General features: G+C 39.7%; 1 protein-coding gene across 1 annotated transcript in view; it reads right to left on the bottom strand.

Annotated features, from left to right (window-relative positions):
- The window catches only part of LOC143860850 (Tic22-like family protein), a 55,703-nt gene extending 37,496 nt beyond the window's left edge, over positions 1-18,207 (bottom strand). Inside the window, exons 1-2 of the mRNA XM_077371690.1 lie at positions 17,607-18,207; positions 16,508-16,602 (exon numbers count right to left, since the gene is read on the bottom strand). Coding sequence (XP_077227805.1) covers positions 16,508-16,602; positions 17,607-18,034 — 523 coding nt within the window. The 5' untranslated portion in view covers positions 18,035-18,207. The remainder of the gene's footprint in view (positions 1-16,507; positions 16,603-17,606) is intronic.
- Positions 18,208-18,445: the final 238 nt, after the last annotated feature.

Here is an 18,445-nt window from a genome sequence, read left to right as displayed (position 1 = left end):
CCTGTAGTATATTAAACTAGGAAAAGCAACAGATATGCAACTACGTGTAACTGGTTAGAATGAAGTCTCCATGCCATGTCAAAAACTTTGTTTAAGATAATAGCTTACAAAACCAACAGCTGGAATTTTAGCATAAACAGAGGCTTAATAAAGAGTGTCGATGCCTTTCTAAGCATTATTGTGCACTGTTTTTTTTTTTTTTTTTTTTTTTTTTGATGAGTAAGTTGGGGTTAGGCGGGACCCCTACCAGCAATATATTAGAAGAAATAGGCAAAGCCTGGAGTGAAGTACATCGGGCTCAATAGAGCAAACAGAGGCGAGAGATAAACCCGCAAAGGAAGAAAAGAGAATAAAAAAAAAATATTGTGCACTGTTAGCATCACATCTCTTGAAAAATAGGGCATAACATGAAAAGATAGCTTTCTTCACCTCATCCACGAAAAATGGTTACTGGCCAAAAGAGTGAAGATAACAATCTTCCATGACTTGCATGACGTCATCTTTGATTACTTGCCAAATATTTCTTCACCTCATACACACAAAATGGTTCTTTGAACCACTCTTCCATTGCAGCAGGAATGGTATAAAAATGTATTCCATTGGGACGCGGTTTCCATCTCTCCTGTTTCCTATATGGTTTCTTGAAGAAATCTAAATTATGGTTTTATATTTGTTATTTGTCTTCAATGAGGTGATATTTTGTCATAAGGCACTGAATTTCATTCTTCTTCTAAAACTAGCCATTTTTTGGGGGGGAAAAAAACAATGTTTTTGTCGCCCTCTTTTTTAAGCCAAAATGCCTTAGATCCTTGACTCCATTTTGTCTCCTCCATCCGTAAAAACCTCTCGTATTCACTCTTGGACTTGATTCTTTCAATTTTCTGTGCATCGATTAAAACGCCTATTTCCTTCTCCTCTCTATCCATAGATCTGATCGAGTTATGATACGCATTGTCAGATCAAGGTGACATTCATAAATTGTAGGCGGGTTATGGCACCTACTCTCACAATAGCCACAAAGTTAATTATGCCTTTTGACCCGCACATGCAAGAATTTTGCTTAGAGCCTCACCAACAATCGGAATGATGAACAGTGACAATGGATCACTTAGATGAAGGCACATTGACCCGCTGAAAAAAATATTTCAGGAACCCATTTATGAGGATGGAGAAGGTTGGGGATGTGATGCACTCCTTGATCCATCGTTACCATTTCTCTCCAAATTTCATCCTCTGAAGTAGATAATCAACAAAGGCCCAAATGACATGGTCGTGGGTCTTCTCCATGTCAACCTTGCAAACACCATCTAGAATTTGTCTTTCCTCTACAAAAGCTCCTTGTTATGGGGCTATGATGTAACACATGACTTTTCTAAGCCTTTGAGCAAGAGTTTTGGCGATTAGTTTGGAAAGGCTTTCCTTTTTTTTGAGCAATATGGGAATCAGGAAAGCCCTTTTTACTAATGCTAGAACAAAGGAAAACCATATTGCTCTAAAAAAGCCATATTGTTCCAAAAAAGTAAAGTCTTTACAAACTAATGCTAGAACAAAGAAAAGCCATTAATTAACTGAATTCCCTTGCCAAACAATCTTTTTTCCTGGTAACTTATTACATAGGTTTAAATTTCCACCGAAACTGACATGAAAAGCAAAATGTTTCAGTTTCCATCCCCTAAGAAAACCGAAACTAAACCGACCGAAATGAAGAAACCAAAATCGCAATATACTATATCAGTATATATTAAATAATTATATTTATATGAGTTACACGTGAAATGTGGTGCATGTATTATGTATAAATATTTATATAAATTACATGTGAAATTTGATATGGAGTAAATTATCAGGCATGGGCGACAGTGAATGTCACTAGGTGTTCTACATTTTTATACTGTTATGGATAATTGTCTTGCTTATGTGATGGTTTCTAATTTTATTTTTATTTTTTTTGAAAGATAACAGTTTTATTGATATGTTATAACCATATTACATCATGGGGACCAGGCGTGCCACAGGTGCAGTATCGAGAGTTTTATTGTGTGACCTCCCTGCCCCAAAAAATTGTGTGCATGTGGCTGAGAGCCCATGGAAACATTAGATCTATGGGCAGGATTTTCAAAATTTGAATGATGAATTTCTTTCAAGTGGGTCCCACTATTTTGAGTCCTCACTCCTTGAGACCAATTGGATTGGTACACTTCACATCTTGCTGCCACGTTGGCACCGTCTTCCCTAAGCCTTCCTTTGGTTCCATTGAGTGTCATTCTCCCCCATTTCATGGTATTTTTCAATCCTATCTTCATCCTTCTAACTTCATGTCATGCCTCCCTAGATGCTAATCTTTTCCTCCTCCATTGTTATCTTCACCAGATATATGGTTTCTCCAATCTCTATGCTCAAATACTTTGGAATCTTAAGCTCAGCTTGTTGCTCCATTTTTAATCTTGCGTACTCCACATAAGATGCTCTTGCAATGAGACCATTAACTACTCGAACTTGCCCTAGGCTTGCAACGAGAGCCATTATTGCCTCCTTTGCCCAAGAGTGGAAGGGTATGTCGTAGAAGCAAAACTAGTTGATTGTCTTCAGACAGCGCGCCTCAGGGTTCCGTTTAAAAATCTTCTTCAAGGGTCTAGCGTAGCTACTAGTATCCATTAACTTTCCCCATCTCTTGATCTTATGCAAAGACAAGTGTCATTTTATTCTCTACTCCTGTGGCCGACGATTCGCCTGGAGATATTCCATTTGGTTTTGACAGATGACTGTGTCTCTTCCTGGGACCATCCAAGAGGGGTTCTCATTATCAAGCATTGCTGTAGGGTGATTTCCTTTCCCTTTACTCCCCACACACCCATGTTAAAAATTTCTCCACCATTGGTTTTGATTAGGGATGCACCCACTCCAGGTTTAGAACTCCATGATGGTTTGATGGGAAGAGAGATCATGCTTGTATGGTAGGAATGAATTCATTGTCGGTGATTTATGTTGGTCTAGTAGGAGGGATCTAGGTTGATACCCGTTCCTAATCTATGTTCCTCTTATTTCCCCTTCTTTTCCCCCCAAATATGGTCTGCAGGGCCAGTAAAACTCCCTAAATTTGAATTCGTTGTAACCACAACGACTACATTGTTAGTCTGCTTCCCTTTGAGACAACCCATTCTCTCTCTCTCTCTCTCTCTCTCTCTCTCTCTCTCTCTCTCTCTCTCTCTCTCTCTCTCTCTCTCCATTTAGGGACAGGCAAAAGTGTCGTTACCTGAAGTCGATGAAGCCACAAGTCAATCCCTCGATCAAGTAACATCATACTGATTAGAGTTTGTTATCTTCATCCTTGTCTCAAGGAAAGTCTATTACTAACCAACTCTTCTAACTTTATGCCATACCACTTGGTTGATCACAGAATGGTGAGGATTAAAGATTGCTTTCAAAAGCACTTCATACACATATTCCAAGTGTTTTTCTTACTTTTTTTCATTGTGTTTTCTGACATTTTGGATGTGTTGTATACGAGCATTAGGCTTTGTTCACTTGTTTTCTAGCTGCAGGAAACGAAAAGAAAGGAAAAAAAACTGACGTGGAAAACTGGAAAAGAAAGGACAAGAAACTGTGAGAAAATTCCTTTTTGTGAGAAAATTTTGTTGTTCACTTCCCGAGAAAGGAAAAGAAAGTATGCACGCAAAGTGGTTTTCTCAGGAATGTGATTTTCTCATCCTTTTGGTGAGAAAATTTAGAGGGAAAGTGCAAGAAAGTCGGTTTTCCACGTCATTATTTATATTTTCCACCTGTGTAATTCCGCTTTCCCGAGAAAACAAGTGAACGGAGGAAAATGTCAAATCATGTCCAATCACGGGAAAATTTGGCTTACTTTCTTCTCCTTTCCTTTCTCAAGAAGGCAAGTGAACAGAGCCTTAAAGTGTTTTGCCATACAATTTAGATGTGTTTCTCAATGTTCACCTAGAGTTTCATACAAGTTTCTCTAGACACTTCCGCATTGCTTCTGAAATATTCCTTATATGCTTCGAACGGCATTTATTAATGCATTTCTCATTCGATTTTCCATTGTTTCCTCGGTTCTTGTTGCTCCTAATCTTTTTCCAACAAATATCCCGCTTATGTCTCCCATTGAACTTTCCAAATTCGTTTCCCATTCTCTCTCTCTCTCTCTCTCTCTCTCTCTCTCTCTCTCTCTCTCTCTCTCCATTTAGGGACATGCAAAAGTGTCGTTACCTAAAGTCGACGAAGCCACAAGTAAATCCCCGATCAAGTAACATCATACGGGTCAAAGTTTGTTATCTTCATCCTCGTCTCAAGGAAAGTCTACTACTAACCAACTCTTCTAACTTTATGCCATACCACTTCGTTGATCACAGAATGCCGAGGATTAAAGATTGCTTTCAAAAGCACTTCATACACATATTCCGAGTGTTTTTCTTACTTTTTTTCATTGTGTTTTCTGACATTTTGGATGTGTTGTATACGAGCATTAAATTGTTTTGCCATACAACTTAGATGTGTTTCTCAATGTTCGCCTAGAGTTTCATACAAGTTTATCTAGACACTTCCGCATTGCTTCTGAAATATTCCTTATATGCTTCGAACGGCATTTATTAATGCATTTCTCATGCGATTTTCCATTGTTTCCTCAGTTCTTGTTGCTCCTAATCTTTTTCCAACAAATATCCCGCTTATGTCTCCCATTGAACTTCCCAAATTCCTCTCTCTCTCTCTCTCTCTCTCTCTCTCTCTCTCTCTCTCTCTCTCTCTCTCTCTCTCTCTCTCTCTCTCTCTCTCGGGACAGGCAAAAGTGTCGTTACTTGAAGTCGACGAAGCCATGAGTCAATCCCCCGATGAAGTAACATCATACTGGTCAGAGTTAGTTATCTTCATCCTCGTCTCAAGGAAAGTCTACTACTAACCAACTCTTTTAACTTTATGGCATACCACTTGGTTGATCACATAATGGTGAGGATTAAAGATTGCTTTCAAAAGCACTTCATACACATATTCCGAGTGTTTTTCCTACTTTTTTTCATTGTGTTTTCTGACATTTTGGATGTGTTGTATACAAGCATTAAACTGTTTTGCCATACAATTTGGATGTGTTTCTCAATGTTCACCTAGAGTTTCATACAAGTTTCTCTAGACACTTCCACATTGCTTCTGAAATATTCCTTATATGCTTCGAACGGCATTTATTAATGCATTTCTCATGCAATTTTCCATTGTTTCCTCGGTTCTTGTTGCTCCTAATCTTTTTCCAACAAATATCCCGCTTATGTCTCCCATTGAACTTCCCAAATTTGTTTCCCATCCTGCAAGTTATGTTAGGCATATATGCAAGACAGATTTGGACAAAGAAACATGCAAACTATTTTTAAGGCATTTAATTTTTAAATTGCATACATCAATTTTTCCATTTATGAATTACTTGTTCCATGTTCAGACTTAGAATGATAAAATTGCACACATCCATTTTTGCATTTATTAGTTTCCTTTTTCCTTTTACATTTCATAATTGACATGTTTTGGTGCATAAACGGTACCATGATGCCATTAAAAAAAAAAGTTACCATGATTTTGGACTGTGTTTGATCCTAGGATTGAAAAAATATATTCTCTTCATAAAAAATAGGAGTAGAAGGAATAAAGATTTTTCCCATTCATTCCTGGACTTGAATCCCGCATTCAAGAAATTATTTTGATCCATGATTATAAATTATGATTTTGGATTCCATTTTCTTTTTCCTCTTTTTATAAAAAACACCTACACATTCGCAATCATGGTTTTAAATTTCCACCAAACCTAACATGAAACTGTTAAACATGTTAACACAAGCACTTAAGGGCATTTTGGTCAATGCACACAACACAGATAATATAAAATAATTTTCGTCTGGAGAGAACCCTAACTCTCACGCACGCTTCTCTCTAACTCTCTCTTCATTGTCTCTCTTTCTTCTTCTCTTCGATCCTTGATCTCTTTAAACCATGTAATCATCTAACATGGTATCGGAGCAAAAGGTTGAAGTGTTCATCCCTCATTTAAAAGGTACTACAAATCTTTTCTCTGTCTTCTTCATCTTCTTTTTATTCTCTTTTCTTTCTTTCAACTCTAATCCCCAGACCCATTCCCCAAACTCAATTCCCAAACCCAAATCCTTTCCATCCCATAACCACCACCACTAGAAGTGACCTCCATCAATTTCCATCCCTAATCCCCAAACTCAATTCCCAAACCCTACCCGCACAAATCTAGGCCATTTTTTTTTTCAACCCTGAAAAAAAAAAAAAAATTCGCCCCCTCTTTTTCGACCCATTTTGTCCTATTCTAACCCTAAATCCTAACCTTATTTTCTTTTCAAATCAGCAACCTATTTGCATCTAATCATGAACTAGATTCTCCTCTTCTGGTTTACTTCTTGTTGTTGGTGGTTCCAAGTGTTTGGTTCTTATTGCCAATGTTGTCGGATAGTCGTTGTGGTGATTATTAGTTGTTGGTGATTTTTTTATTGGTGATTCTAAGTATTGTTGGGATTGTTGATGTGGATTGAATTGTATTTGGAGTGGTTTTGTGGTTGTTGGTGATTTATTGGTTGTTGTTGTTGGTAATGGTTGTCGGTGGAGCAACTTGGGGTGATTGTGGATTATTGTGAGTAGTGGTTGTTGGATACTTGATAGTGGGTGATTGTTGATGGACAGGTTGATTATTAATGGTGACTGTGGGTTGTTCACTGATTGTGGTGTTGATTCTATTTATGTGACCTTGGTGGTAGTGGTATTGATTTTCTTGGGTTGGTGATTGACCCAATATGTTATTTGTGGTTATTGGATGTGTTATGACATTCTAGTTGTTAGTTGATTGCTCTTTGGGTTCGTCGTGGTGGTTTTTCTGTGTATTGGAGATTGCTTGTTCTTTGTTGGTGCTATGGATCCAGTTGATTTATCTTCACAACAACTCGGATCCATGAAAGTTGATGAGGTCCCTGCTTCATCTACGGTTCCCTCCACTCACTATTCTCATGTGGAGGTCCCCGTAGAGGCTCCTCTCCAAATGACGTCTATTAGACTTAATGGAAATAATTACCCGGCATGGAAGAGGGTTGTTCGTATATATCTTCTGGGTTGGGGAAAGGTTTGTTTTCTTGAGCAGTCTCCTCCAGCCAAGACAGATTCTGCTTATGCGAGATGGGAACAACAGGATGCAGTTATCAGATCCTTTTTATGGAGTTGTATGGACTCACAGATTGCCGATAATATGATGTATCTTGACTCTTCTAAGGAAGTTTGGGACCAGGCTGCGATTTTGTATTCTGGAGCAGATAATATCACTCGGATGTGTGGTTTATTCTCAGACTGGTTTAAATTTCAGTATGGCGACATGTACACACTCGATCATTACAGCTCATACATTGCATTGTGCCATCGGCTAAATATGCCTGTGCATTTCACTGTCGATCCTACTGTTCTTGCAGAGCGTCAAGAAAAATTATGTGTGGTTCGCTATCTTGATTCTTTGGGGCCTGAGTATCTTCAGATGCGACAACAGATTTATAGTTCTGGGTCTCTTCCGTCTCTTTCTGAGGCATTTTCTCGAGTACAGCGTATGAGCCCTTGCCACATCTACTGGTGGAGATCGTGGCCGTATTTTTACTAGACCTTGCCGTGGTCGTGATTCAGGGGGAGGCCGTGGTCATGGGTTTCGATATTGTACCCACTGTCGTATGGAGGGTCACACCATCAATTATTGTTATGACTTACAACTGGAGCTTCGCCCATTTCGGTCTTCCATCGCTTCTGTTGCGGCATCTAAAAGCCACCCCCTCACTCTGTTACTGGATATGTTGCTGCTACTCTCCCACATGCTTATGCTCCTACTCATTTGGTCTAGCGAGACTCTCTGATGGTTGACCGAGCAGAGAATGAGGAACTTGTACGCCAACGTGATCGAGGCAAGCAGCCCATTGCCACATTTGCCCAGCCAGGTAGCTCGTCTTGTTTCCTCTCTAGCGATGCTTCTAGATCGTGGCTGATTGATTCAGGAGCATCCCATCACATGACTGGTAATTTCAAACCACTTCTTTCAAGTCAGCATCATCTAGTACACCTCACACTGTTACTTTAGCAGATGGTGCCACATCAACCGTTTCAGGGGTTGGTGCAATTTCCATCTCTAAAGACCTTTGCTTATCTTTTGTCCCTTATGTTCCTTCATTTCCTGTTAGCTTATTGTCCGTGCGTCAATTGACGAAAACTCTGAACTATTTGGTTTCTTTCTTACCTTCTTATTTTGTTTTTTAGGATCTAAAGACTGGGACGAGGATTGGTTTAGGTCGTGAGATGGGTGGCTTGTACTATCTCGATTCTACTCCTGCTGGTGCTGTGCTTCACACCTCCGTTGATGCTTATCAGTGGCACTATCGTTTGGGCCATCCTCCTGCTGATAGTCTTATGAAATCTCCTTTTATTACTAAACCTGTTGAGTCTTTTCTTGTGAGTCTTGTGAGTTGGGAAAGCACCATCGTGTGTCTTTTCCTTCGCATGGGGTCCTTCATGACCTTTTGAGCTTATTCACTCTGATGTATGGGGTCCTTCACGTACCGTCCCATTATTTGGATTTAGATACTTTGTTATATTTGTGGATGATTTTTCACGAGTTACATGGTTAGTCCTCTTGAAGGATCGTTCTGAAGTCTTTAATACATTTCACAGCTTTTACTTTGAAATTGTTAATCAATTTAAATGTTCTATTTCTTGCTTACGTACAGATAATGCTAGAGAATATTTTTCTAACAATAATGGTTTTCATCAATTTATTGATTCACATGGCATCATCCATCAGTCATCTTGTGCATATACTTCGTAGCAAAATGGTGTTGCATAGAGGAAGATTCGATATTTATTGGATATTGCTCGCACTAACATGTTTCAGATGCACGTACCAAAGATCTATTGGGAAGATGCAGTTCTGATGTGATCCTTACTGTTGGATCATTTGGACCACCATTTTATTATTATTTTTTGTGGTTTTTGCACTTATTTTCGCTATTTGTATTTCCTAGATGTGAAGGGATGTTCACATCACCTAGGGCCCACCCTTTTCATGCACTTTAGCCTTTTATTTTATTAGTTTCATTAGGATTGACCCTTTTACCCTTAGTGCATATTTTCTTATGTGTTGTAGAAGGGGTAGATTAGTATTTTTGCATGACTTAAGTCACTTAAGTTATGATTTATTATTATTGGTTGAGATTGGGCCCACACAACATGATATATAAGAGAGTGGTGGAGGAGAGCAACCCTAAGTTTTGAAGAATTGTGAAAACCCAAGCAAAAAGAGCAGTCAGACCCTCCTCTCCCTCCACGCCCTAGGGCGTCTCCACTTTCCCCTCTCCAACTCACAGCAAGGTGAGTTCTTCCCCTCTTATCTCTCTTCTTCTCCTCTCACCCCCTATTGTTCTCTCTCTCTTTCATTCCATTCTCTCACAATCGATCTTATCTTTCTCTCTCTCTCTCTCTCACGGCCTCTCTCTCTCTCTCATTCCATCTTTTACAATCCATCTTAATAACCAACTATCTTTATTTCTTCTTCCCCATCATCTTCTCTCTTCTTCTATCCTCTAACCTTTTCACTTCTCTTCTTGCCCTTTCTTGGTCTATTAATTGGTTGTAACTGCTGCCCTACTTGAAGAATACGCCGACGGACTTCTCCACCGCTCTCTTTTGGCCTCTTTCAAGCTTTTGGGTCTCAGTATTGCTGCGTTTGTCGGGTAAGATCATGTTAGCACCCTTAAAACTCTCTTTCTTGACTAGTTAGACCCTTATTTCATGGTAGGTTTATGTCTATACCCCTTAGTAGCGATCTAGGTTATTTTCCATCCTAAATAAGACCCTTGGGCCCTAAGTTTAATGATTTATGTTTCTGGACAGCAAGCATAGTAAATCTGATTCTCCAGTTTTGTGGATCCTTACATGCCTTGTTAATACTATGGAACTTTTATATTCGATTACTATTTGATTTAGCATCTTTTCGCATTGATTTTTATCTCACCAGCTAACGCTACATGGGTTTTCTAAGCTGAAATTAGTTGCTTCTGTTTACTTAACTATTTGGGCATAACATGGCTATTGAAACTTGAAATATTATTCCCCATGAGCTCCATTTAGGTCTTGGTGGTTGTCGCGAGCCCTTACGGGCTTGCACCAAGTTCTTACGGCTTGCTGTTTAGGGGATTGACTCCCTTCTACAGTATTATCTGCCAGACACCTTTCTCTAAATTATGCTCGTTAGGTGATCCCCTTCCATTACTTCCGCGGGTCTTTGGATGTACATGTTTCGTTCATAGATTAGGACCTGGTCTTGATAAGCTAGATCCTCGGGCGGAAAAATGCATTTTTTGGGTTACTCTCGTACCCAAAAGGGACACAGATGTTATAAACCTCGACTTCGGAAAACTTATGTTTCTGCAGATGTCACCTTCTTTTCCTTTCCTATATATGATTTGCCTATTGCCTCTCGCACTCGGGCACATACTACTGCACATCCCATTTCGCAGTTTGTTTCATATGAGCATCTATCACCTTCCTTTCGTTCATTTGTTTCTAGTGTATCCTCTGTTTCTTTGCCTAAGTCTGTTTCAGATGCTCTTGCTCATCCTGGTTGGCGGACGGCTATAGATGCCGAAATGGCTGCTTTGCACTCCAATAATAATTGGCGACTAGTTTCTCTGCCTTATGGAGTTGATTATCAGGAGGTTGATTATCAGGAGACATTCTCACCTGTGGCCAAGACACCGTCTGTTCGAGTTTTGATTTCTATTGCCGTTAACCATGGCTGGCCGCTATATCAACTAGATGTTAAAAATGCATTTCTTCATGGTGATCTCAATGAGGAAGTATATATGGAGCAACCTCCTGGAATGTTGCTCAGGGGGAGATGTGTTCATCAGTTTGACGTCTTCAAAAAGCAATCTATGGTCTCAAGCAATCTCTGAGAGCATGGTTTGGGAGGTTCAGAGCATGGTTTGGGAGGTTCAGTGTTGCAGTTATCAAATTTGGTATAAAACAATGTGCTATTGATCATTCCGCCTTCAGCTATCAGTCAACTGCTGGCTACATCTTCTTGATAGTATATGTAGATGATATTGTAATCACAGGAGATGACAAAGTTGGCGTACGAAGATTGAAAACTTTTCTTCAAGAAGAGTTTTCCACTAAAGATCTGGGATTCCTCAGATATTTCCTTGGCATTGAAGTGGCTCGTTCTAAGTATGGATTGTCCTTATCACAAAGAAAGTACACCTTGGATATCTTAGAGGAGACTGGTTCTAAGGGAATAAAGCCAGCATCCACACCTATTGGATCCAAATGTTAAACTCATTCCAGAAGAAGGGGACTTATTAGATGATCCAGGACGATATAGGAGGTTAGTTAGAAAATTGATTTATTTGACAATTACTCATCCTGATATTTCTTTTGTTGTAGGGGTAGTCAGTCAATTTATGAATTCTCCTCGAACTTCCCATTGGGCAGCAGTAATACAGATCATCAAGTACTTGAAGCGAACCCCAGGAAGAGGATTGTGTTTCAAAAAGAATGGTCACAAAAGGGTAGAGGGATTCACTGATGTCGATTGGGCAGGATCTCCAACTGACAGGAGATCCACGACTGGTTATTTCACCTTTGTTGGAGGTAATATGGTCTCGTGGAGGAGTAAGAAGCAAGACATTGTGTCCAAATCAAGTGCAGAAGCAGAGTATAAGGCTATGTCTTATACTAGTGGCGAACTGATTTGGCTACGTTCCTTTCTATCAGAGATTGGTCTCTCATCTTCAGACCCAGCTCGATTGTATTGTGATAACAAGTCTGCAATTCATATTGCCACTAATCTCGTCTTTCATGAAAGGACCAAGCACATTGAAGTTGAATGCCATTTCATCCGCCAGAGGATTAAGAGAGGCGAAATAAGTACCATATTCACTCGATCCGCAGATCAACTTGCATATGTATTTGCTAAATCCTTAGGACCTTAAAAGATGCTTGTAACAAGTTCGGACTGTATGATATATACACTCCGGCTTGAGGGGGAGTGTTAAACATGTGAACACAAGCACTTAAGGGTATTTTGGTCAATGGACAACACATAATATAAAATAATTTTCGTGCGGAGAGAACCCTACCTCTCACGCACGCTTCTCTCTAACTCTCTCTTCACTGTCTCTCTTTCTTCTTCTCTTCAATCCTTGATCTCTTTAAACCATGTAATCATCTAACACGATTGAAATATTTCCATTTCTATCCCCACCGAAACGAAATCTCGATGGATTCGTTCTACATCTTTATTTCCGTCGAAATTTCGACAGAAATTCCCAAAATTTAACCGAAAGGGACCAAACGGCAAAAAAATGGAAAGATGTTATGATTTACAGCGTATAAACCTCTTATTTTAATCTGCTGTAAATTGAAAAAATACTGCAAATCAAAGAAACACATTTTTTCCTGCTTTTCTATGGATTTTTTTCTTGAAAAACCTATAGAAAAAACATTTAGGATTTTTTAATCTTTGTCAATATGGTTTGTGGGCCCAGAATTTCACTTTTCAAAACTTAAGCATCATACAAATGATGAGTTCCTATTCATCTCTAGCATCATACTTTTGAGGGATCCTCTAAAAATGATGCCTTCACTATAAGGCGGTCGCTCTAATCATCTCTTGGGTGAGGGTTCTCCCATGCTTTAGGTTTGTTTCAGCTTTCAATCTTTGGAATGTGTGGCGTGGGATTTGTGTTAGCAAAGATCGGCACTATAAGGTTTTGTTGTCTTGGGAACCCCCCTCGATGGGCTTCCTTAAATTTAATTTTGATGGGTTTGTTTGGACGCAGATAGTTACCTTGTAGAATAGTGGTATAAGTAGTCAATAAGGAGACAAACATTTGTAATGTTTGATCTACCTAGGATTTACCTGGTAGTATAGTGATTACTGTTTGGTTGCCAATCTCGTAAGAGTAATAGGAAGGGGTGTCGTTACCAATATATAGAAAGAGAAGGAGAGAAAGAGAGAAAGCACAATTCTACTTGAGAAATTCTTCCTTTTTGAGGAGGATGGCACGGGAGGTATAAGTAGGGAACATGGGTGTCACGTCACCAGACAATCAATAATTAGCTTTGAATCTTGTCTAGTAGTCTCTAGGGATTGTGATGCTAAATTGGCTACCAAACACCATAAAAGTTATCAGAAAAGCATTTTTCTACTTGGGAAATCCTTGAGGATGCCAGGCATGTGGCAACCAAACACACTCTGTTTGGATTGTAGGAAAAACATTTCTAATAAAAAAAATTCTCAAGATTTTTTTTGCGCAATTTAGGGGGAAACAATATGATTATGATTAATTTAGATCTATATCATCGTAAATTAAAGTTCCATAAAATGACAAAAGCACACAAAGGAAAACTACATTAGGTAGAAAATATGGGCTGATGTAGTAAATCTAGGGGATGCTCCTGCGTCACCCTTCCACGCCATTGCAGGTGCCTTCGGTCCCTCCTCCAGCTCCTACGAAAGTATATCGCAACGCCCGAAGCCAACTGTCCATCACCCTCTGCCCGAGGCATCATCTTCTCAGCCGAAGTTACCGACGCCGCCCTCTCAGGTACATATTCTTCCCTCTCCTGATGTTTCTGTATGACTGCACATCCCATTTTGTCTTTCGTTTCTTATGATCATCTCACCCCTCTGTTTCATAGCTTTGTATCTTCCTTGTCTTCTGTTTCTTTGCCGCAGTCTGTGCCCGAGGCCCTTGCTCATCCAAGTTGGGATTTGGTCCCTATACCTCATGGTGCTCAGCCAGTGGGCTATTGTTGGGTCTTTGCCATCTCCCCAGTCGCCAAAATTCCCTCGCTTAAAAGAATGCCTTTCTACATGGAGACCAAACTAAGGAAGTTTATATGGAGCAACCTCCTGGGTATGTTGCTCACGGGAGACGTCCGCAATTTGCCAATTGCGGAAATCTCTTTAGGGCTTGAAGCAATCTCCTAGAGCATGGTTTGGGAGATTCAGTACTGCTGTTATGCGCTTTGGCATGAAACAATGTGCGGTTAATCACTCTGTCTTTAGCCATCAGTCTGATATCGGATATGTTCTTCTCATAGTGAATGTGGATGATATTATCATTACCGGGAGTGATTCAGTGGGCATACAAAAGTTGAAGATTTTTCTCCAGAAAGAGTTTTCCACTAAGGATCTTGGTCGCCTAAGATACTTTCTTAAGATTGAGGTAGCATATTCTCGCAGTGATCTTTCCCTTTCTCAAAAGAAGTATGTAATGGACTTATTACATGAGACAGGTTCTCTTGGAGTGAAATCTGTTGCCATGCCTATGGACTCGAATGTAAAACTTCTTCTAAATGAGGGAGAATTGTTAGATGATCCCCGCAGTTACATGAGGTTGGTTGGCAAACTTATATATCTCACAGTCACTCGTCCAGATATCTCATTTGATGTAAGGGGTAGTCAGCTAGTTTATGAGCTCACCACATACCTCTCACCAGGCACCAGTACTTCAGATTATCAGATATTCAAAAGGTGCTCCAAAGAGAGGCTTGCTATCCAAGAGACATGGGCATGGGAAGGTGGAAGGATTTTGTGATGCAGATTTGGCTGAGGAGACCCACCACTGGATATTGTACCTTTGTTAGGGGTAACCTAGTGTCATGGCGAAGTAAGAAACATGACAGAGTATCCAAATCAAGTGCAGAAGCAGAATATCGAGCCATGTCACATACAAGTGGAGAGCTTATCTAGTTGCGCTCTCTCCTATATGAGATTGGTTTCTCTTCCTCATCCCCAGCTCAGCTATATTGCGTCAATAAGGCTTCTATTCACATTGCTACCAATTCTGTTTTACACGAGAGAACCAAGCACACTACCTTTACTCAATGAGTGGATCAGCTAGCTGATGTGTTTACCAAGTCAATGAGTAAAGCTAAGCTAAATGATATTTGTAACAAACTAGGAATGTATGATATATACACATTACAGCTTGAGGAGGAGTGTTAGAAGTACATATGTGCCTAAGAGCACTTTGGTCTTTTTTGAAAGATGACAATTTCATTAATAATCAAGGAGGGGACAAGATGTCCCACGCCAAGTACAATCACAGATGTGGAGTTAACACAATTGAAAATTATAATTAATTATAAGAAGCAGTGACAACATGGTCTCCCTAAGTACTCCTTTTCCTAAGATGTCTGCTGCCTCATTAGTCGATCTTCTTCTATGTTCAATCTTGGGTTCCAAGATTCTTATAAGGAAGATTTCAGTTATTGGCCCTTGAATCCGCTAGGGACCCCTTGAAACATTCAAAGCCCAACTAATTGCATTAGCTGAATTCCCTTCCACAATTATATGTCTCAAATCATGTTGAAAAGCCCATCGTAGACCAAAAAGAAGAGCTCTTACTTCTGCCTCATTAGCATCACACTCAACTACCGGTCCCGAGTAGGACATGATGGTAAATTCCCTTTCATCCCTTATCAGACCCCCAAATCCCAGCTTTACCTGGGTTACTTATGGAGCTCCCGTCAAAATTCAATTTGACCCATCCTGAGGGAGGTGGCTTCCATTTTGGCATTGCTTTCGTCCTAATAGTTCTGTCCCATATGGTCGCCCACTAAAAATGAACATGAAAAACCCTATTAGCTTATACATCTACACATTTTTGCTATAATACTGAAAGATTAATCACCATACGAATGATAAGATATACCAAGTGTTCCCTGAACTCCTGATAATTGCAAAACAATAAAGCTAAACTAATTTGTATTCAAGCAATGCATGGCAAAATAGGAAAATGATAGACTAAAAGGTATAATCCACATAGCTATGTGAAAGTCTAGCATAGCATATTTTTAATAAATGGAGGGTCCTTGTCTCAAAAACTCAATCAATTCATGTCTAAAACTTTTCAACCCATATGCCATGGCAGCTTCTTGTCTAAAAAATTCAATATATTCATGTATAAAACTTTTCAACCCATATACCATGGCAGCTTCAATCGAAATATGGAACCAACTTAGTGAATAAGAGTTCTATATTAAGCACATTAACCAATTAACCCACACTGGATGACCTAGTACCGATGTCCGATTCATAATGCGTACTTGTACTGATATTCTCACTTGCGGAGACTCTGAGACTACCTACCCATTCTAATTTTGCTTTTAGAACCATACCGTATTAAACACCCATGCCCATACACTAGGTTGGTTAAACCCTATATATATATAGGGATTTGCTAGCCAATTTCGCAGAAAGCTATTTCGCGGATGGCTTTTTCATGTGAGAGAGGCCACACAGGTTGACGTTTTGGCAGATTTTGTCTTATTCATTTAATTCATCTGAGGTGGCTGTTCTCACATGCAAAAGCTAGCTGAGAAATGGCTTTCCGCAAAATTGAAAAGTTACTTTTCCTAAGGAAATTTCACTAGAAAAATTGTTTAAAAAAAATGAACTTACCCGCATCATTTAAATCCATGAAAAAGCGGAAAACAGGGCCATTCTTTTGATTCTTGGTAACCATCGCAAGCATCTTTTGGATCCACTTGGGTGTTCTAAATACAAAAAACGAACCAGGTAATCAGAAAAATACATTAGATAATAGGAAACCTACCACATGCTCTTGGATCCAGGTAGAAATAATACAGCTTGGTGACACAGAATATTGTCCAAATAAACATTATTTCAGTTGTTATCCTTGAGTGACTTTATTTGCAAAAGAATCCAAATCTAAGTTCAAAAATATAACTCTCATTAAGGCACAGTCCAAATTAACATTCAAATTCAGTGAGCCTCTTAATGCTTCTCACAATAAAAAAGTACCTCGAGATGATGCTAAAGAAAAGCAAAAGAAGAAAAGTCCTCTTTACTCGCAATACTTTGACCCATAGTTGCCAGAACAGAAAGTGGATGTGAGAAGAGGAAGCAAGAAGCAAGGGACCATAAAAAGAGAAAATAGTCGGTCAGCGCTCTTGAAAAAAAGAGATAGAAAGTGGGAAGAATTGAGTTTGAATGGAGCTTCAAAATTTATAAAGTTTAGAAGTGAGAAGAATTGAGCTTCAAAACTGAGCTTTCGAAAACGATGCATTGACCTCCATTCTAAACAAATACGACATTTGAAGTATGAAGTAATGCCCAAAACAAATGACTCAATTGCCATAAAGCATAACCAGATCCATGTGAGCAAATATGGTACAAAATGAATAATTGATGGATCAGTAAAAAAATAGGAAAAAAAAACTAGCGCTCCAGTAATGTTGATTGGTGGTATGGGTGACTGTACATAACCATTTACACAGGCTGTTGGGTTCTATGAGCATTTCTTTGGTTAATTTGGTCTACTTTAATAAAATACAGCTATTACACTTGCATGTTCCCTACAAATATGCTTATTGTGCAGTTAATGGATCAAATCCACCACTCCATCTTTTATCACGAAAGTATAACAAAGTGAAAATGCATATGAAAATGAAGAAAATAGATAAGAGTGATTTCCGAGGGAGAAAAGCAATTGTGAGGTTTACAAGGGAAAGTAAAAGAAATTCCAAGGAAATCTGACCTTTTGGACAGGAAGGGGATTTGGAAGTGGGTAGTGACGGCCATAAGACCGGTGCCAGAAGGATCGCACATGCTGAAAACCTGGCCCACAAAGGCAGGCCCTCCCCCTCCCTTTGAGCTCATGCCATCAATCTGCACGCTCGAAGGGAACATCGGTGCCGCGGATGTTATGGAGTTGTGCTGCTGCTGCTGCTGCTGGGAATAATAGGGACGAAGAGGTAATATGGGGGCATCACCGAACGGGACGGGAAAGGTTACGATGGCGCTGGAAGAAGAATACGATGCTAACTTGGAGACGTCGGTGGTGGCCTGGTGAATGAAATTACCAAACACTGACAATAAATTGGAGGAGGCCGATTGCATGATCCGCGAGTGCCATGCTTCTCCGCCCATGGATCCCGCTGCCTTCTCTCTTCTTACATCCTCCATATCCTTTGCCTGCCGTGAGTGAGTGGGTAAAAACTAAGTAGGGGTGGATAGAGAGACCCGTCACTGTCCGGGAGGGATTCTTTGGGAAAAATGAATTTCCTTCATTTCTATCTCTGAGACTTTGGACACTTTCTTAGAATGCAGTCTCCACGAAAAACATTGCATTTTAGTTTCCTGAGCCCATATTACACAAAACCCTAGAATTTGACATCCGCAAAATAGGGGTGTTGGCAAAACCGGATTTTCATTTGGGAGAAATAGATGATATCCCTTGTTGTGACACATGCACAAAAGACAAGCAAGTGAGCTGGTATCCCCACGAAAATGCCAAAAAACAAACAAAAAAAAATCAAAATCTGCCAGATAACTTATTAGGTTCGTGGACCCACATTGTTTTGGGTGATGCAAACC

Source organism: Tasmannia lanceolata, unplaced genomic scaffold (genome assembly GCF_043159265.1).
Source record: "Tasmannia lanceolata isolate RefF3 unplaced genomic scaffold, GAP_Taslan_0.1 ptg000037l, whole genome shotgun sequence".
Classification (NCBI taxonomy): Eukaryota; Viridiplantae; Streptophyta; class Magnoliopsida; order Canellales; family Winteraceae; genus Tasmannia; species Tasmannia lanceolata.
Note: the sequence above shows the minus strand (reverse complement) of the source record. Positions and strands in the feature narration are given on the sequence as shown.